The sequence below is a fragment of the Anas platyrhynchos genome, chromosome 2, assembly GCF_047663525.1.
Source record: "Anas platyrhynchos isolate ZD024472 breed Pekin duck chromosome 2, IASCAAS_PekinDuck_T2T, whole genome shotgun sequence".
Lineage (NCBI taxonomy): Eukaryota > Metazoa > Chordata > Aves > Anseriformes > Anatidae > Anas > Anas platyrhynchos.
In genome coordinates, this window is record NC_092588.1 from 114,873,154 (window position 1) to 114,894,491 (window position 21,338).

The 21,338-nt window shown below is 39.3% G+C and overlaps 1 protein-coding gene across 6 annotated transcripts in view; it reads left to right on the forward strand.

The window, feature by feature from the left end:
- CPNE4 (copine 4) overlaps positions 1 to 21,338 on the forward strand; it is a 256,158-nt gene that overhangs the window by 125,680 nt on the left and 109,140 nt on the right. For all 6 annotated transcript variants that reach the window (XM_072033424.1, XM_072033422.1, XM_072033426.1 and 3 more), the window contains one exon: positions 19,177 to 19,356. In XM_072033424.1, the coding sequence (XP_071889525.1) occupies positions 19,177 to 19,356 (180 nt within the window). The remainder of the gene's footprint in view (positions 1 to 19,176; positions 19,357 to 21,338) is intronic.

A 21,338-nucleotide genomic window follows, 5' to 3' on the forward strand; every position in this document is an offset into this window, starting at 1 on the left:
TGCTCTGAACAGCTTGTAATTACTTGGATTTTTATTATTTTTTTTTAACCTTTACCTTATAGTAATTCCATGCCACACTAAAGTAAGAAATTGCTTTTAAATTGCAAGTGTCCCCTGCAGAAGACAAAGGAATAGAATCACTGCCCCCTGAGGTTTCATGATTGAGAAAGTTGATTAAAGGTATTCTGCATCGTGCTATTTCTGTGGAGGGTGTTTTTAGAATACTGGTAAGATTTTTATTTTTATTTAAAGATACATATTACAAAATCCAGTTACCTCTATGTGGAGTAGGTGCTGATGTTGAGAACCATAATTTTCTGTTGCACAGAATGTCTGTGGTGGTTTATCTGCGTGGATTTTTCTCTTGTATAACTGAGTATGTTTACAACAGTCCTTTAAAGAGATGCCACAAAAAGTAGGCTTCCTACCACTTTGGATGCTCAGGTCTTCTTGAGTTTTCCTGTCTCACTGATAGTGGTTGGATTGCTGAACCCAGGGTTTGTGCACTCTGCCTCACTACGGTAGTTTTACTTCCAGATGATATGTGCTTGAAAATAAGCAAGAGCAAAGCTTTTGTATCAGACTGGATAATATTGAACGTTTAGGAAAATATTTGCACTGTCGTGTGTAGCATTACTAACTGAAGGCACAATTATGTCTGTTGCAAGCAAAGCTTCATTTAAACTCTTGAGATAATTTTAGGTCTTTGTCACTTCAGAAAGGTTCTTAAAATTTCACCTAGCAATGACTAATTAAAACAGGACCTGTGTGCAATTTAAACAGCAATATTGTAATTCTTAGCAAAGATGACTTTTAAGAGTTACACTGGTACATAATGAAAGTATTATGAAGTGCTCCAATTCACAAAACACTTTGGAGCTTCCTTACCTTTTTGCAGTCTGGTCATCCATTAAAACTGGGGAGACTTATCCTGCACTTACGTGAAAGGAGGTGCATAAATGCTTTACTGACTCAGGGGTAAACTTGCAGTACTGCCTACTGTTCTGTGAGAACTTAGTATCTGATGAGTCTTGCAAAATCTGGAAGATTTGAAATATGTACACCAAATAAAATAATTTCCCTAAATAGAGCAGTACATAAAAAACAATAAGAGAATGGGGAGAAAGGAGGGAGAAAACAACAAATCTATTCTAGTAGTATTTGTATAAACACTGAGAAGTTGAGCAATGACTGAAGAACAGCTCTCTTGCATTGTGGATATGCGTGGGTTCTGAATATTGATACATCAGGCTTGGATTTACTGGCAGGGAAGCAGCATTAAACAGCTTTAGGCTGCATTATCGCTGATACACGCTTCCCCATCAGCTGAGATGGGTGCAGCTGCACAGATATCCTTCTGAAATCTCCCCATATCTCTGCCTGTGGTGAAATAGTCTGCTGCTAAATTAGATTATAGGAACATCCCCACCATATCTAAGAAGAGCTAGTTCTTGCCTTGAACAGACTATGATTAGAAAGAAAATACAGACTGAAGTGGAACGATGGGGAGACAATGAAGAAGCAGGTTGCTTGGATTTATCAATCACGGGTCTTGTTTTATAATTTTCAATTCAGGATGTGGTGTTTTTTTTTCAGAAACCAAAAATACACACCTATACTCATTCTGTAAAGTTGTGGGTCCTCTCTACCTGATTAATTAGCTCAATTTCCTTCACGAGGATCATAGTTCATTATTCTTAATGGGGTCACGGCTGAAATGTTCTCTTCTGAGCTGTCCTCTGTGTTGTGGCATACCTGCCCCTTAAAAATGTTTTGTCAGCAGCCTGTACACATCTTCATGTATTACATCAACACTTCGATTTCTCGGCAATATCTTTATGCTGTTAATGGAGTGAAACAGCTTTTTCTCATGGTGAGCTGGATTAGCAGAAGATTGCCCCTCCCAACACCAAAAATGATTCTGAAATTGAGATAAGTGATTTGCATTCCAAAGGGTTCATTAACCACCAAACTGCTATGGATTAGATCACTAAGGGCATCCTGGTGGTTGGTTGCATGCAATTTCCAGCAAATTTGTTGGTAGCGAGCATTAAGTCCATTTGAATTATAATGGAGAGTCCCTAATACATAAACATTTATTAGCAGGGCTCAGCATCTGTAATGACTGCTAGCTCTGTGTTTTATTTTTCACTGATGGTTTTGTGATAGTCCTACATATATTGTTGGCCACATCGCCGAGTGAGATGCAGTTTATTGGCAGTTTATGCCACATTGAAACCCCAGATACCACAATCTAAAAGAATGAAATCCAGGATTTATTCCCTACATGTGACCTAACCAATCACCTCATTACAGAAGGGATTATGGAAGTCGACCAGGCCAGCATCACATTTGAAGCCATCATATCAACTGTTTCAGCTTGTAAGATCATTAGAAAAGTTTAAGAAAAATAAGTGTTGCCTTCCTTTTCATTGTTCGCTGACATCCAGTTTACAATTTATTAGATAATTCTCCATATGTTTTCTTTCTCTCTTTTTTCTTTTCCCTAAATACATGAAGAAAATAACTTTAAGAAAAGTGGTATTTTGTCGTTTGGGATCCTCATGAGAGGTGCCAAAACTCGCTTGCAGCAAAATCAAGAGGATTGGTGACACTGGAAAGAATGGAAAAGATTATTGCAATTAAGTTTGTCATGCATTTACTATTTCCCTGGCCTACCTTCCTCCTATCATCTCTCAGCAGTATCCCAGCAGAAATTTGTGCAACTCCCAGGATAAATTCCATGCAACCCTCTTTGCTTGTGTTTCCTCTCTGTTCCCACACGTTGGAGGTGCCGAATGCTCTTGCAGAAAACATCCAAGCTGGGTTGTGGCTGTTCTGCCACTCACTGGTTTGGATGTGACCTTCAAAAGTGCTGAGCACTTGCAATCCTCCCTGGAATCAATTGGAGCCCTGGGAGCTCTGCAGCCCTAAAAATCAGACTGCACATAACTCAATGAATGGGCCCTGAATCAAAGATGCCTGAAATAAAAGGCCATTGTTGAATGTATTTAGTCCTAAGAGATTTGATTTGTACAAATGCAGCAAGTGATGTTAGAGACAAAATAAAACTTTCAAACTGGGAGAGATGTGAAACCATCCTTTAGTACCTATAAAATAAAAGCTAAGGTAGAAAATTGAAGTAGACAAATAGAAGAAGGGTAAAGACCAGGCGTCTCAATCTCAGTGAATAATTAATTGATTGTACTGTTTTCTTCACATTTTTCAACATGACTGGATAAAAAAGGCATTCTCCTTGAGCTGCTTTCTTCTGATGAAATAAAAGGGTTGCCCTATCAAAAAAAGGAGAGCAGAAATTTATTAGAAAGGGTAGGTCTTAATGGAAAACAAATTGGCCTTCTGGAGATGCAGATTGTTTGAAGACAAGTTGCATCTCTGTTGTATCTCAATATTGACATATGTTTTATCATGGTTGTTATCAGCTTCACCTGGTTCTTTCTATTTGAAGCTGAAGAGAGCAGTGTGTGTCTATGACAATTTTTCTTTCATACCGCTGCCTTTTTATTCTTCCAGAATGGTAATAAGATAGCAGGATGAACAACGTTTCACTCCGGATTGTATCGTGGGAGCTTCATCTTTCTGCTGTCACTTTTCCCTAGCCTTTATTCCTCCCTAGCCATGCTAGCTAATCACCTGTCTTCTCCTCATTTCACGGTATGCCACTCTGCTAGACCATTAATGCAGTTGCTTCAGCCTAGCAGCATGTGGATGCTGTACTTGTATCTCAGTATGCAAGGAGACTCGGCTCAACAACTTCAGCTGAAGTGCCATGTTGGAGTAAGTCGTTCGGTGCGGTATGTTGAAGTGTGTTTCAGGGTTGGCAGCTGGAGCTCCAAGCACACAACAGATTGAGAGGTAAGGGATTACAGACAGGACTCCTTTCACACATGCAGCAACCTACCAGTGCCCCATCAGGGACAGAATCAGTGTTCGGGACTCTGACACTGAGACCTAAGCACAGACAATACTCTTAGGATATATGCAAGCTGTGTGGTTCAGCCAAGATTCCTTTCATATTTGATCACTACAATGAGAGATTTATTTATTTATTACTTTGTCAGTCTTTGGAAAGTGCTAAAAGTTCTGCTACACTGTACCTGAGAGTACATAATGCCAGTCTTAGTTAGATAGGTGGCAGCCTGGTGGAGCAAGAGCACATCTCAGTGAAGATGCATAAGTGTATGGCTGTAACTCTCTTCTAAATGGGAAGAGAATGCAAGAATGTGTTTCCTCTTCTGCCTTAAACCTTCAAAACAGTAACAGTTTTCTTTAGTCATCCAGGTCTAAAGATAAACTTTCACCCAGCATTATTTACAGTTCTCATTTTCACTTCAAAAATGCCATGATGCACAGAGAAGATATTGAAAAGAAGGCTTGTCAATGGGAATTTTAGAAGAGATATGTTGAGAGCAGGTATTGAAATTGTTTTTGGATGGAAGCATTGGGTATGCTTTCTGAATATATCAATTGACAAACGGCATCACTAAAATACATTAGCATATTACTATGCAGAAGGGCCAGTTTAGAAAACATCTGTTTTATGCAAAAACCTTGAACGCATTTCACAATGCAGATACATAATAGCAGTGCTTCTGATTTCCATTGTTTTCCATTTCCATTGTTTAGCAAGACATGAAAATGCATATTAGAGTTTTGTTGACTTCAAAATCACTGGCATCATGCAAAGACCTCAGATACACCATGAGAGAGCTGAAATCCATTTAGAGCTTTGTTTTGCTTGTTGCAGGTTTAGTTTCCCTGAAAGGTGAAGCATGGAGAACCTTACTGCCAAATGTAGTATTTCTTTGTGATTCGAGTACAGCAGCCTCTTGGGACAATAAAATAGTTGTTCATATTTAGTTGCATTTGACTTTTTTTTTTTTTAAGTGGACAAAATGCAGGACATTTTAGCCAAAATGTCTTTCAGTGATGTGTTCCATCACAGAGGCAGCTCGCAGCATTTCATCAGTGTTGGCAAAATTATTTTTCCCCACCCTATGCATAAAGCAAGGTGGCTCATGAATTACTTAGTGACTAATTAAAGAAGTTCCATCACCCTGGTCCCCTGAGGCAGGTGGCATTGCAGCCAGGGGAAGGGGAAGTGTGAGAGCTGTGGACAACCTTGGGATTTCCTTTTACAGGACTGTGTGCTCTGTATGCCATTAGCTCTTTGGCAGTAAGTTAAAACCATATAGTGCCGGGGCTGAACTGTCTCATTGTGGAATATACAGATCCGGCATCAGGAAATGGCTCTTCTTTGAAGTCGTCAGTGATCTTTTACGTACCCTTTGTACTCGGTGTGTAAATCCCCAGCTCCCTTTCCCTTATTGTGTGCAGTAATGTAAGGGGATGAAGAAAGAAATTGGAAGGTATAATTTCACCTTGATTGAATATACCTTGTCTTAGGTTCATCTCTTCATGCTATTAGACCTGTATTTTCTTAAGCTTACCACCTAAATAAGAAAGGAAAGCCTTGAAGTGAGTTTTCTTTGAGCCATGGAATTATTACCACCTTTTCAGACTGAGTTAGTAAGTAAAGGTTTAATTAGCTTGTTGCTGGTCCGGGGCCTGATTTGCCTCTGTATGGCACATCTGAAGCCTTCTATAAAGCAGGAAGAAATAATAGGTCTGACTGACAGGATCTGAAGGACAATGAGATTAGTTAGGAAATAAAGGGAGAGCCTGCAGAGATGGGAAATTGTTTAATTATAATGACTTGGTAGTAAAATGAAGTTTGGGGAAAAAAAAAAATCGAGGAAGCACTGTAAAAACTGAATAATGTTAGAATCTTTTCTCTTGAATGAAAAATAATGAAAATACCCTCTGGAATGGAATGATGTATTTAATTAATTTATATAATTAGGGTGCTCTTGAAAATGCAGGCATAAGTGCTGAATTGTTTTTCTTCCTTTACATCCAATGAATTTTTGAAGACATTCAGTTATTTTCCTAAGAAATGACATAATTCTGTGTGTTTGTTGCCTTGTATCTGGTAAGGCACCTGATAAAGCAGAAAATCAGCTGCTGAAGAATCACAGACAAAGAAAACCTCCTTTCTGAGCTCAAAGCTCTGCTGTGTATAAAGGGAACTTCCTAATTTTTCTGTCCTTATCATCTCAAATAACATGGTGATAAAACTTTTGAGGGACTTGTAGGATTTAGGCTCCCAACTGCCTTGCAAATTCCAACTCTAGAGTAACACAGCTATTAGCATAATATTGAATATGGGGTATGTATAGCTTATACCAATAAGCATGTATTTACAATATACAGAATATTATAGTAGGAAATACGAGTGGATACTTGCACTGCTTTTACTTAATGGTAGTACCTACAACACTAACACGTGTCATTTATGATCAAGTCTTGTGCTCAGTAGTTAAAAAGTCAAAGCTTAGCATACCTGCTGTTGCTGACAAGCATACAAAGGCTGGATTTGGTGTGCTCTGCTCATTTGTGCCTGTTTCACCACTATGCATATACCAACCAATTTTATAAATCCATCTCTATGAATATAAAAGGGATTGACGTGTGTATGTGCTGGGTCTGTCTGGTGTATGTGGGCACGTCAGGCATATTGTTTGAGAGCAACTGAAAGACAAAATACTTTCCAAGAGGGCCTGCAGCCATTAGAGCAAGCAGCTACTTGCTGCTCAAAGTGGTTGTGTGAGGAAGTCAGATTTAGTAAAAAATGGTCCCTGTATGTAATAGGTCCCTGACTGCAGTAATTTTCAAGGAAGGGAAAATTGTGGTCATCTCAGGTTAAGCTTGTATATCTGCGGGTAACATCGGGCTTGATTACAAGATTTGTTTTGTTGTGTTTTGTATTTTTTTAGAAATCTCTTTGAAATAGATATTCCTAAAGAAGTGCAGGAACCATCACTCACTGAGATCCTTCAAGACTAGTGCAAACCCAACAGGCTCTGAGTTGGGAATCTGATAGGATGCTCTCTGCAAAACTGTTATATAGCTCAGCTACACTTGCTCCCAGTTTCTCATCAGTTCGTTGTGTACTATTACATGCTAGAATATGTGCATATGGGTGTAATTGGGCTGAAAAACAAATAATGCCACATTCTATTACCCTGTTTGTTTGTTTTTTTTATGTGTGATAGCTCACAGAAAGGATTCCACTAATGTTCCTAGGTAACGGATCAGGGCTTTGGGCTGCTATAATTTCAGCAAATGGCAACCCCCTTGACAAGTTTTTTGTTTTTTAAGATGTGTGTGTAAAAGAAAAGAAAGGATGAGAGGTGCTTATCATGGACATGAGTCACAAGAAATCTGTTATTTTTCTTGGCAGCCACCCTAGCACATGGCCCAAATTTCGCAGTTATGTGGGAAGACAGGAGTCAGTTTAATAGACCTTTTAAATGGTTACTTTTGGTATGGGAATTCAGGAAAGCTTGATAAAGCAGTGTGTATCTTTAGTAGTAGTGCATTGCCTTCCTGCTGCTAGTACCTCAATGATATAATTGATTTAGCAGCTGAATTGCAACATTAAAAGTTAATAAATCTTTAATTATGAGCACTTCATTAGCAAATGAATTTCTTAAACTAACAACTTGACTAGGCCTGTATCAATTGACATAATTCATTAACCCATATGAGAATCCATATTAGTTATGCTTAACTTACCTGAGTGTATGAGGCAGGAGATCTTTCTCAGTATAAATAAATTACCAAATCACTATTTATAGTCAGTTAATTAAAGAGCAAATTACTGAAGCAGTGTAGATTTCCTACTTGGTATAATGTTGTCCCACTGATACTCAGTGAGCAAAGGATCTTCCCTTCGCTTTATTCTTCCCTGTCCTCAGTTACCTACAATTTCATGAGAAATGCTATGATGCCAGATTTCTCTCCTTCTGGCCAATTTTGGGCAGTCACATGCTCTTCTAAAGGCCTCTTTGCAGGCTTAATTGCTGCTCAACAGCAGCAAGCATCTGTGTTTCTGTATGAAAGTGCTGGAGCTACAACACAGTTGTCCAAATTCTAGTAATTCTCTGGTCGTCTAAGACAGCAAGTGAAGAAGAAACATGTATTTAATTGCTGTGGAAACCATTTGCCTAGGGTGCAAGTACCTAAAGGTGGCAATACTGTAAATTAATTCTGGAACTCAGTTTTGGTATAATGAAGGGTGGAATTAGCAAATAAATACTTTGCATCCAGATTGGAGCATGCTTTCATTCATTTCTTTGTAGCCCAATGCTGCAGCAGAGTCTAGTTGTGTTCCACTATTCTGGCAATGAACCGAGAACTCCCTAGCAATGGTATTTGGAAAAAAAAAAAAAAAAAAAAAAAAAGAGAAAGAGACTTTCAGATACCTGGCAGATTTTAATTCATATTCTCTGAACCAGTCTTGTTGCAGCATTTTTTGTTGCTGTCATTCAGGCAAGGACCTGCGTTGCATTGTGAATTGAAAAAAAAAAAAAAAAATCAAAATTTACTTTGAAACTAAAGAACTTAAAACTTAGCTGATCAGGAAACATTAAAATACCACCTCTATGGGGAAAAGCAGTTAAGTAATGCATACATTCCTTGATAAAAAGCTGTCCCTTCTTGCACGAAAATAACCAACCAAACTTTGTATCTCCCTACCAGCAGACTGAAAATGAGCAATCACATAACAATGAAATTGAAGCTGTTAGTGAAGACCTGTATTCCCAGGGCTCACTTTCTAAGTGAGGGGAAACTGTGTGGAGAATATATGGCTGAAAATGAGCTTTCAAATGGCTGCATAATGCACTGACTTTCAGCCCCCTGTCAGGCACCGCACTGCCTGCTCGCATGCTATGGCTAATGGAAAGTGAAGCTAGATGGTATGATATATAAATATTTTTGTTGCCTCTTTGAAGAACTAGTCTTGTCCTCTACAAAAAGTCCATGTCCATCGGGACATGCAAATTGAAAGAAGATTGAATTGAAACACTAGACCTAAAAAGAAGGTTGGGTAATATTAAATGGCAATTTTCACAGCATTTGAACATCCAGGCTGTATGTGGAATATAATGTAAAGGAAGATTTAGCATCCAGGCTTCAGGGCTCAGCTTTGAGGTAGCATCCTAGAGCTTTGGATGAAAAACTTACTTTATTTTTATGCCAATGAAATTGCATTTGAGTGGGTCTCAGCACCTTATCCCATGAACCGATGCAGGTCATTACCCACTCAAGTTGATGTTTGCCAAGTGCTTGTTACATACACAGGGAGCACAGCACATGGGCATCTCCTGCCATCAGGACATCTCTGTGAGGTCCTTCTGCAGTGCTTGTGGTTGGGTCGGGATGTGTTGGCTACCTCAGAAGCAGTACTCTTTATTTCCAGAGTTTGGATAGCTGTCCATGTTACATGATTGTTACGGCTTTGAAGGCCTTACCAGAGTAAGGTAAATGGCAGAGTAAGATAAAGGGCTTTGATGTGAGTAATTCCATTTACTGTCTGAACCCTCTAGCAGGAATAGCATAATCATTGCTTGTTTCAATTTAATGACTCTGCAAGAGGTAAACTGGTACAGGCGAGAACGTGGCTCTCTTACTGCTGCCAGCTCCAAGACACACCTCAGTCCATGGCCACGGTCATGCTGGAAGGAATGGTCTTCAGAATATTGTCTCCTGCAGCTGCTGGCCTTGTGCAAAGGCAGCCTCAGGGAGATGGCTGGACACCCCTACAGGGATGGGAGAGCCTGTGCCAGCAGGAGAGAGGAGGCAGTGGGGCTGGGAGCCCAGGGCTCAGAGGTGCCACTCGTTCCCTGTTAGAGAAGTACTGTCTGGCCTAGCTTCTGCTCCTGCTGCATGTGTCTGCTCTTACATTCTGCAAGGAGTAGACTTTGTCCAGGTGACAGAAAGGTTTGGTTGTGATATAGGTTTATATTTAAATCATAGAATCAATAATGTCTATATATTTATATCTCTGTCAAGGCTGTGCACTGACATAAGCGAACTGGAAGCATTAAAAGTGTGGTATCAGTGGATGAAAACTCAAGCTGACCAGCTGGAGTGTCCATGGAGCTCCTCAATGTTTTTTTAAACTTTGACTTAAAGTCATGTACATCCATTTAAGATGGGTGTTAATACACAAAGGTAGCTCCTGAGCTGTAGTAATTTGCCGTATTTGGCAGACAGCATTAAAACCAGAGGGGCAGTGGTAATTCACATTTAACAGAAGTCTGCCCAAAACACTTCTGGAGTGGGAACAAATGATTTCAGAGATAGACAGGGGGGGTTCTTCGGGCAGCTTTGGGAAAATCACCTGTTACTGACACTGTGATCACAGCAGAGGCTCTTATATGAAAATGTCCCAATGGCACATGAAGAGCATTAAAGTTCTGGTATAGCATTTATGCTAAGCAGTAGCTCTCTTTGGGGAGTGCCAGTTCCATCTCAACAGACCGATATTACACTACAAATTATTTTGTGTACCTCAAATTAAGTAAAATAATGATCATTGTTGTAAAAGTCAAGGCTTTAAAGCAACTAGTTGTTTGGAAATGTAAGCCTAAATTTTTGTATCTCGATGAGGGTATTTTGTTATCTCTGGCTGACAGCTTGTAGCTAATCATGAGGACAATTCATGGTTTAAGCAGTCATACTGCTTGCACAATCCCCTTACTTAAGCATGAAGCCTTACCAGGGCAATGGTAACAGGGTCTGAAAGACCAGGGATGCCTGAGCACCTGGGGGAAGCCACTCCTGGAGGCTTCAGCTTCTGCCTTGGCTCAAGGAAGGACGAAATCCTTATGCTGTTTTACAGGAAATTCACAGTCTCTTGAAGAATTTGCCGAAGTCTTTTCTGAATACCTGAAGTGATATTCTCTCTTCAGATTTGTTCTTCTGATCTCTATCAGGGCTCAGGATATTACACATAAAAATTCAGAATTACAGGTGTTCCCGTGTTAAATGCAACAAAATGTAAAAAGTCTTCTGGAAAAGCCAGTTATTACTATCTTGCTGAGTTATCACAGTCCTTTCAGTGTTCTGTCCACTTAATCATTGTTCATTGGAAAGACCTTAATTTACACTGAGTTAATGATATACTCTAAAGAGATACCGTGCTTTTCAGGTTCACTGAAATGTTCTTTAACTGGCTCTTCAAAACTGGCTGGAATATTCACAGTGCAGCAGCTAATGCAAGAAGTATTGTCCTTTGTAACCCAGGGTCAAGAGACAGAAAAAGCTTCATGTTTTACAGATTTTACATACTGAAAACGTTCTGCAATTAGGCTCAGAGAAGCTGCTGCACTTAAGTTTGTCCTCAGGTAAAAGTTCAGAGCTGGAATTCTCTGCGCTTCCATGTTTTTTGCCAAATCCTAATTTACAGGATGCAAATGAAAATTATGCAACACATGAAAACAGAACAAAGAGAGAAAACACACAGAAAAACTAATAGCCTAGTGGTTAAGGTGATCACCTGTGAAAGAAGGAGCAGAAGTTAGCACTTCTGGTCTGAATCAAACATAGCAGAGACCTTGGTCTGAATCTCTGATGTTGAGGAGAAGAAGGTGAGTTATTTTCAAAATTTCTGGGCCAAAGGTTCACCCAAACTATGTGGCTAGCAAACAAAGGCTTCAAAATTTTTGTTTAAACTAAGTTCATGCTCCAATGAAACTTTCACTGGAAAAGTGAAAGATGGTTACCAACTAATAATCTACATACTTACTGGTACACCGCAATTATGACTCATCCCCGCGTTAACCACATGTGCTTTGCATAGTTGATTACTGTGTGTATATGTTAGATACTTTTCATTTTAGTCCTAGGACAAATTAGCCTTCTAGTCCTTTTGTCTTACAAGGCAATCTTCTTAATATTTTAAGTTTTAAATATTTTAAACACTTTAACATTTTAATATTTTTCTTAAAATCAATACAATGTTAATTAACTTTAATGATAACGTTAATATTTAATATTTGTATATGGTGTTAAAAATACTTTTTTATTATTATTATTATTGCTTGGAAGGGTAATTTTTAAATATTGATGGTAGGAAATAGTGGGTCACAATCCACCCAGATTGTATCAGTCTAATCCAACTGAAGCTGTTGAAGAACAATGGCAGAACAGCAATCCCAGGACTGACAAATGCAGATGGAGTCCAATCAACAATGTTATCACGAAAGCAGTCAACGATCCAGGGGGATTACATGAAAGTCTCCCAACGTAGCAACAATTGTAATTAGTTGGCTTTCATTGCACTCCATACGGTGACTAAAAATCATTGCTGTGGCCCAGACTTGGGATTTGTGACATTAGGATGAAAAGACTTTGGCATCCTTTAACTCCCTAAACTAAAATTAGGTATGTACAGCCTTCAGAGGAGGTGTGAATATTCATGAATGTATTAGGTGAGTGCTAGCTTTTTATCCCTTATATCAGATTTTCTGAAGAACAAAGAGACAATTGTACGTTCCAGTCTTCATGCAACCTAGAAAGCTCAGACATACCAAGGAGGCCAATGATAATTCCTAGAAAGTGGGCTTTTGTAGCCTACCAAGAGATCTATTCCAGAAAATTGGAGATTCCCTTGGCTGAAGGGCTCCCAACCAGTTTAGGTCCTGCTTTTTTCATGCTGGGTAGCATCACTCCCATCCCTCTTGAAATTATCTCTGCGTTCAGCTCTTGAATAACATTAACTGGTTGTTAGCACTGCACATTCCCCATTGTTTTACAGGTTTTATAGACTTCAGAGTTTGAGGTTGCTCAGCTGAGATTCTGAAATCTATACTGGCTTCCAGGGATCTTCCAGGGATCACTATAGATCCTCTAGTGCAATACTGTATGCCTTCTAGGCTATTGTAGTTATTATTTTGTTTCTGGGTGGATGAGAAAAAATGTATGCAAGCAGTTGTAAACAATGACATTTTTCTTTTCAAAGCTATGATTTTATAAAGCAAATTCCATCCAGGAATTTCTCGAAGAATTTGTACATAATATACATTATTAATTATCTCAGTTTCCTGGTTAAGAACAATAAAAAGTAACCGAGAAAGATAAGGAATTAAGCAGAGGACAGTTATTGGCTGTGAACAAAGAAATGGGCTTCCTTAACAAAGAACTTTCCAAATAAGAAACAATGCTGCATCTCTGCTGTCATCTCAGGGACTGGAGCCCCATGAGGCCTGGGCTGTTCCTATGTCTTAATTTTTCCAGTACTTGCCAGCAGGCCTTCCTGGTGATGACTGGGAGGTTTACAAGCTGTCTAGTATTTATATCACATAAATAAAATAAAATACTTGCAGATAATTTCCAGACCATTCATGTTAAATGCTTTTCTTCCAGCCAATCTGTGGCCAAAAGCATTTTGCCAATGTTTCAGGATTTTCCTTAGCTTTGAGCTCCATCACCTAAAAAGAGTTAAAGGTCTGCTGGTTTCTTTTCACTGTTTTCAAACATCAATTAAATTGAAAACAAGGGCTATAAATTATAGTGACCTTTGGGATGACTTTTTGTTTGTGGAATAGAGATGTGATGGTGCGAAAGTGATGTTAATAATAATAAAAAATATTAATAACATCCTCAGGAGCTGCCAAGCAAAGTGTAAATTGCTTTCTGCTTGATATCAAATTTTCATGTAAGGTACTGTATCATGGAAATTTTCAGTCTTCTTAAAATTCAGATGACCTAAAAATAATGCTAGCCCTTCACCTCTGCACATTTTGTCATCTCAGCTGACAAATGTGATTTTCCTGGATTTAATCAGCATTTTATAATGGCTTCTACTGAAAATACAGCCTCTTGTTTTTCCCTTGTTGGTCTATAAAATGTGTGGGGAATGGCAAATTTATTTTTTTGGTATAAGAACTTGCTGAAATAACAGCCACAAAGAGTGTGCTTTGGCTAAACAGCTGCCCCCACACTCTAGTGGACTTTACATGTTTATGGCTTTTTGACTTTTTTTTTTTTTTTTATTAAGAAAAAACACCAAAGGAAACACAGGACAAGAATAAATTTTAAGATCATGGTTCTGTAGACCAAAGATTTTTGTTAGCTCATCAGGCTGCCATATCGTTACTGGCTATAGCATTCCCATGCTTTTCCATGAGCGATCAAAATTTCACAGTCTCCTTTTGATGAGAATAGGATGAATTCTGCACAGCCCGTTGACTCTTGACTGCTCAAAGTTGATCACTCAAAGATATCAAGTAACAGCTACCTAAAATTTGGGGAGGGGTTCCTAGTTACGTGTTTACAATAAATAACTGGTATCTATTTGTTCTCCACTCTATCTGTCCAGGATGAATGAGTCCTGCACAGAGCTGACCTGTGCTAAATGCTCACGCAGAGCCTTGAGGCAGAGAGCTTCAGGTCCTAGATAACTCTCCATTTCCCTGGTTCCCAATGGTACAATAGGAAAGCTGTGTTTGCGATCATTTTAAAGCCTTAGATACTAGGTGAACTTCACCAGAGTGAACTTCTGCCTGATCCTTGTTCATCCTTGTGTATATAACAGCTTATACTTCATCTAATTTTGATAGAAAAAGAAAATAAAAAAATCCCTGCAGGCTGGCTTTTTCTCCTTCACTTCAGTTTTCAACTGAAGGTAGAAAATGGAGAAGAGATCTGTCCTCAGCCTGTGCCTTAACCACGGTGCTGCTTCCATCAGGAAAATTACAGCAAGGATGAAGATTTTTTCCTCATTGAAGTTACCAAGTTGACCACAGTTTTACAGAGCTCCCTGCTTTTCTGTAGCTCACAGAGGAAAAGTTGCAAACAGCATGAGAAGCCTGAAATTTATATTTGTTCATCCGTCCTTTGAGTTTTCTTTAATTTGATGTTGTCTGACTGCAGAGGCAGTTCTGTAGTTCTTTAGCTGTGATGGCGGGTAGATGGGAAACCAGGCAAACACTTCTGCTAACTGTCCATCCACAGCAAATAACACTGAGAAAAAGCTTTCAGATCTAGCTTCCAGCTTCCTCTGGATTTGATGGGAGGATTCAGAAGGCCCAAAGCAAAGCCTGGTGAGGTAAATAAGATTAACCTGAAGAAACAGAGGAGAAATAGGAAGGTTAGGGATGCCTGTTTGATTCTGTTGGCTGCAATGCCTGCAATAACCTAATCAAACCTCCAAAGTTTGGGGTAGGAAAAAGTCTTCTGGTCCTAGAGGTCCTTTTCAATATTTTAGTTCGTTCTACTGAGATGGAGCTTTATGCTGTGGAGGCCTACTTTGGTGTTTGTATGTCATTCACAGTTCCCTAAGGGGAAGCTCACAGGGTGGCTGCATCCAGATGGGCCTGCCAAGTAATCCTAGCTACTCAGCAGGGTGCCACCTTCTGTGGAGTGACAAGGGCCTAAAGAGATGAAGAGGGAAAGCAGCATGAGTCCATCCCGGGAGGGGAAGATGCAAGTCCTTTTTTCTGTATAAATTGTCCTTGAAGGGAATGTGCTGCTAAAGCCGTACCACGAAGCAGATGTTCAGATGCTGGTGGCAGCTGAAGCATTGCTCTTTTTAAGGTCAGTTTTAGCTGATGACACAGCTCAAAGGTGCATGTGGCTGTCCATTCTTTCTTATGAAAAATCATCCTGCTTTAATGAATGGGAGAAATTCCCTGTTCCAGCAAAGTCCAGAAATAGCAGATGGCTCAAACGTCAGGTGTCAACAAATCCGATAGCTGTGGGCATGACCCTTGCCTGTGTCCTGAGAAATCCACCTGCCCTCAGGATTAGGTTGCCCTAGAGTTTGGTGTTCTCTGTAACAGGAGAAAAAGTTTAAGTGCTGCTTGTTTGTAGCATCCTATTGTTGGACTTAAAAGCTCTCTTTAACAAAAGTAATGGAAATTTAATATGGTTGCTGGTGTTCATCATTCTGTTTTGGCATGCAGGCGATGTCTTGTCAGCTGCTGGTTGATGTCTTGTCAACTGGACTTGTGCTCAGGGTTAGCATATCTCTCTGAAGCGTATCTCCAGATTTCACTTTAAGTGAATTTATTGAGTTTCTGTGCTCATCCTTTGCTTCTCCAGCATGAATCATACCAGCTGGCTGCTGGTGCTCAGCCCAGCAGCACAGTAGTCAAAGCGAGGGAATGGAGCCGGACTTCCTGTGCTAAGGACTGTGTTAGACTTTCTAGGCAAAGCACAGAGTAACCGAAATACTGCTGACAAAGCAGACTGGGAACAGGGCAGACTAATAGGGCTTAATGCTATTGTACGCTGCTTGCTGCTGAGAGGAGCATGAAGTTTTCTATCACTGTGGAGCTGTTGGCATTGCTTCTTTCGATATAGATTTTTCTCACGTAATCCAATGCTATGACATGCTGGCTTGATGTATCATCTCGATAATGTGGGAAGACTGGGGAAACTCAGTGGAATGGCTTTATTTCAGTACAGTGTCTGTCAAGGGAAGGCTGTCAGTCAGTCACAGGCTGGAAAAAGCAAGCAGTGTCCTACTGCTGTGCGAGACTGAAATTCTTAATGTCACTGTGTCCAGACCCGTGCCTCCATTTTCAGGCACTTCACTCCATTGAGCAGTCACAGATTTAACCTGTGCTGAGCATACGTATAAATCTACATTTCACAGTGGAGTTTCCCCATATCACAGCAGCAGCGTGCCAGAGATGAGGAGAAACAATGACAGAAAAACTTCAGTTGCTGCCTGAGGAGAGCTGCCATACCAGTTAAACACTTTAAATGATTTGGTTGCCATTAAATTAGCATTTTATAGGCCTACAAGGAATGAATTTAGGCGATTACAGTGGTTATACAGAAAAGTTTAAAATAGATCATGTAAATGTTTTAATTATGGGATTTCTTGCTTCAGTGTTTCATGAAATGACTGAATGGATCAAATCCCTTTCCACTTAGAAGAGATCTCAGGACATCCCATTCAACTGACTGGACACCTGGAGTAGTGAATGTTGTCTCAGAGAGAATTCAAGCCACTTTAATACCAAGTAGAGATTCAAAAATTTTTTGAAATAGTCGTAGCCCCTGAAGTAAGGTATCTAAAATCCTTTCCCACTTACATTATTCTTATTATGCTTTGCATCGTTGTTATCAGAACCATCATTTTTGCCTAGTCTAAGCAAAGAGATTAAGAATTGAGCTTGTAAGTAAGGCTGCTTTCCTTTATGTGATGGTTTTGTCACAGTCAGAGCACATTGACATAGCTGTGTGAGGAGACAGCACTGGTAGCACTGGTTTGCATCCATTTGATGACTGGTAGCACCTGTTTGATGATTAACTAAAGGATTTCAGCGGTTAGAGCTGTCAATCTGACACCTTTCATGAGCACTAAAATAAATCTCTGCTACCAGGAACTGATGATTTTTTTCCCACTTTTGATTTACTTGACTCTTTGTGTCCTTGCCGATAACTACTAGCAAGGCTAATGTGTTATAAACTCTGGAAAGTGAAGCAAGTGGCTGTCATTTTTTGCACAACAGATGTTCCTGATCAGGAATCAGACAAAGGATCTCATCACTCTTCCTCTGAGCAATTTAATTTGTCTCTTCCATGGCACACGAACCACCTCCTGTCTTGTGACTGATGTGCCCAAGTCCTCCTTCATTTTAGGATCAGTTCTTTTAATCTTACAGAATTATCAGGGTTTTGGTTTTGTTTTGTACCAAAGCAAAGAGACTGAGAAAAAGGAAATTGCTTCATTGCTTTCGCTGTCACCAGTAATGCATCATAATGAAAAGTAGCAAAGCCCTACTTCAAGAACAGGAAACCCAAGAACTGCATTTTAAGAGAACTGGAAAACACTCAGTGAACACTTTTTTTTTTTAGGAAATAAAAATGTAGATTCATTGGTGTTTCTTCAGCAGTTGTAAGGTTTGGAGGTAGCAGTAAGAAGCATATAATCAGTCAGATTCTTGTAATGCTACTTGGCAAGGTGGAAAAATTGATATATTTTTATGAAAAGTTGTTTGCTATCTATCCAGTTCTCTACTCCTTAGTCATGTACATTGTCCAAAATGAGTAATTTCTTGGGGTTTTGCTTGTTTTTTCACTTAGTTTGATAAAACTGCATCACTCTGCTGCTCTTCTGTAGTGATGGATTGGTACTGCTGGAGATGTAAATTCTGTAGTTATTCTATAGTTAATTTCACAGTTATTATCCCTAGATAATCACAGCGCACCATACCACTCTGCCACTGTTGTTTGCAATGACCACTTATGGGAAACTCAGACCATATTTTTCATTGAGGAAAAGGAAATTTCTCATTGTTTCCTGTGATCTCTCTGCTAAATCTAAGCACAGAAATATTGCTGTGACCAGGAGGTTTTTTGAGTATATATGCAGAGCTAAAATTTGCTTAGCAGTAGGGAAGGAGCTAAAGGTTGTTATTACCTGTGTTAAGTAAAATTAATGGCATCTAAAGATATGAATATATGCTCCAAAGTGATCAAATTATAACCAGGTAGAGAAGATTTGGCCATCCAATGATAGACTAGCAGACTATATGTGGCAAGTCATCTCCAAGTCAAGGTGAGGTATGCTGGCTTCAGTTGTCTTAGTTGTGCTAAAAACATGTCTTGGTTCAATTATTGTGATTGAACTGAAAGGGGATAACTTGCTGAGGCATGATAACTTATTTGACTGTTTCATATTTGGCTCTTTGCTTACAGACTTCTCGTTTGTTTTTAAATGATTCTAATAAGAAAATAAGACCAACTTGGTGAAGTAACAAGTCTTGTAGGGATTTAGTTCAAACTTACATGCATCCTTATAGCATTTATAAGATTTTTCTCTTTTTTTTTTTTCCTGACTGACCAAATTCATTCTTAGTTTAGTTCTGTTGATCACAATTGAATTGTTTTATAGATGGTTTTATGTAAATATTTACGCAGCCAGCACAAGACAGTTGCTTTGCTTGTGCTCAGCAACTGGCTCTACCTTCTTTCTGATCTCATATACCCGGCTGGAGCAATCATTATTCACCCTGCAAAGGAGGCTGCACGCTGTGCCCTGTGTTCCTACCAAGCCCTTCCAAAGATGTGCTACAAGGGAGAGGCAAGGGAAGCTGGCCTTGCCTTGTACACACGGCCAGTCCTACATGAAAAAGGCAGCAGTGGCTGCCCATACAGATGGTAGTGCCTGTGGTCATGGTCACAGCTGTCAATCCTGATAACTGAACAAAACTGTGTTTGAAGGACTCATTATAGTCCATCACTGCTAGAACGAGAAGCCACTCATATGACCTCTTTTCCATTTGGCAGGTTGACAGGACAGAAGTGATTCGAACCTGTATAAATCCCGTCTTCTCCAAGCTGTTCACAGTGGACTTCTATTTTGAAGAGGTGCAGCGGTTGAGGTTTGAAGTCCACGACATTAGCAGCAACCACAATGGGCTGAAGGAGGCAGATTTTCTTGGTGGCATGGAGTGCACTCTTGGACAAGTAGGTATCACTGCTGTTTTTTTCTCTTGTCACTAATCTTTTCAATGTATATGAAGTATTTCATTTGGTTAAAAGACTGATGGGTGAGATTTGTCATTCATGACAAAATTCTTAATCAGTGCTTTGAACAGGATAATTAAGAATTTCTGCTGGTTTGATTTAGTGCTGTGTAGTGAAGCTTCAAGTCAGCCAGTTCTATAGGAAACAGCATGAGCAATTGGCCTTGCATAGTAAAAGCACAAGCTCATTATGTCAGTGCTAATAGATAGGCTGATTTGGGAGCAACTTGTGGTTCCCAGTGTTACATGGGATTTAAAGCAAGTTCCAAGTCCAAGGTTTGCTTACAAATACACTTTATTCACATAGAGTAGTGCTTGTTGAAGTGGCAAATAGAGAGATAGAGTTGGATTCATTTCCCTGACTCTCAGTCATCCAAAAATTAGATGTCTAGACTAAGTTACTCTTCTGATTTCCATCTTCAGTTCAATGGAGAGAAACAGTTCCAGCGGTTGATTCATTCCACCTGAGACACCCATCATAGGTTAGGATAAATTGCCTTCATGAGATACCTGTCTTTCTCCATTGCTTACCAAGAGAGTCTAGACATCCCACTTAGGGTACATACCTAACTTTTTTGGTGACTAAATTTAAGAGTGATGAGTCCTACCCACAGGATCAATATCTAGAGGTTGTTGGAGCCAGGGCTGCAGCACATTCTTATATTGCTGACTGATAGCATGCTACAGCATCCCAGGAATCACAGAGTTTATTCCTACCTGGCAGGCTTTTTGTTGTGTAGGGCCTTATAACACAGATCTCCATTCTGTCCATAATAGTAATGCTGAGGCAGGTGGTCTCAGTTTCATTAAGCTGGGTTTCCACTCTGTGGTCTGGTGTAAATTGGGTGGTGAGATCAAGCAGTGCTTTTGCTTAGATTATTTTTTGCAGTGTTTCCGCATAAACATCTGCACAGTGTTACTCACAATGGAAGATGCTGCAAAGATTTGTTTCTTACTTCTCACCTTCTGTTGTTCCTTCCGCACCCACTGCACATTAATCCCTTTGTTTCTCTTATTGCTGTTATTTAAGAATGGTCAAAGCCATTTGGATCAAACAAGCTGAAAGAGAAGTCTACTCAGTGAGAGAATTAATAAGAAATATATTTATACTTAGTAACTTGAAAGCTTAACATGAAAGTATTGGTAGTTAGTAAAGTCTGTTCTTTTTTGACAGACTTGTGAGTATTTTGTGGCCTTAATCAATGAAAATAAACTGTTCCTATAATGCCAAGGAGAACGAGAAAGAAAAAGTTATTACAATGTTTTTCTCTCCTAATTGACTTGAAAACGAGGGGAAAAAATGTCGTTGCTGCTGCCTGTAGCATAAACATGTCTTTATAATGATTTGATCTCTATAAATAGCACACAGCTGGGTTGGTTGCAGTGTAATTTTAATGGTAACCAAGAAAAAATAATAACAGTGTGAAATCTGTTCACAGTAACATAGCCTTGAGGGTTCTGATCCCATGCTTAGATTTTTTGCTATTTTATTTATTTATTTATTTTTATTATTCCACTTTCTAGTTTGTTTGTTTAAACTTTATATAGTTTCTAAACTGATTTTAAACCCCAAGTTGTTAGTGCTGGGATTGTCATCGAAGCAAAGCCATTACGAGGAGTTCAAATTGCAAATTTTACAGCACAGTCTATATATATGGAGCTCAAACTCAGATTTAGCTGTTTGTTTTAATTACTGCATTTTTTTATGATGGTAATAGAGACTTGGCTTTTCCTGAGCTAATTTTGACGTGAATTTGTTGCTCTACATTAATTTAATGGCTGAATAAAATACTGTGATTTTGTGATTTTGCGTGCCTGTGTGTTCCTGCCTGTCAAATCACTTTCCCATTGCAAATAGGTCTTATCTGTGACATCCAGACAGGCTGTAGATTTTAGGCATAGTCTGAAGGACTGATTCCCTGC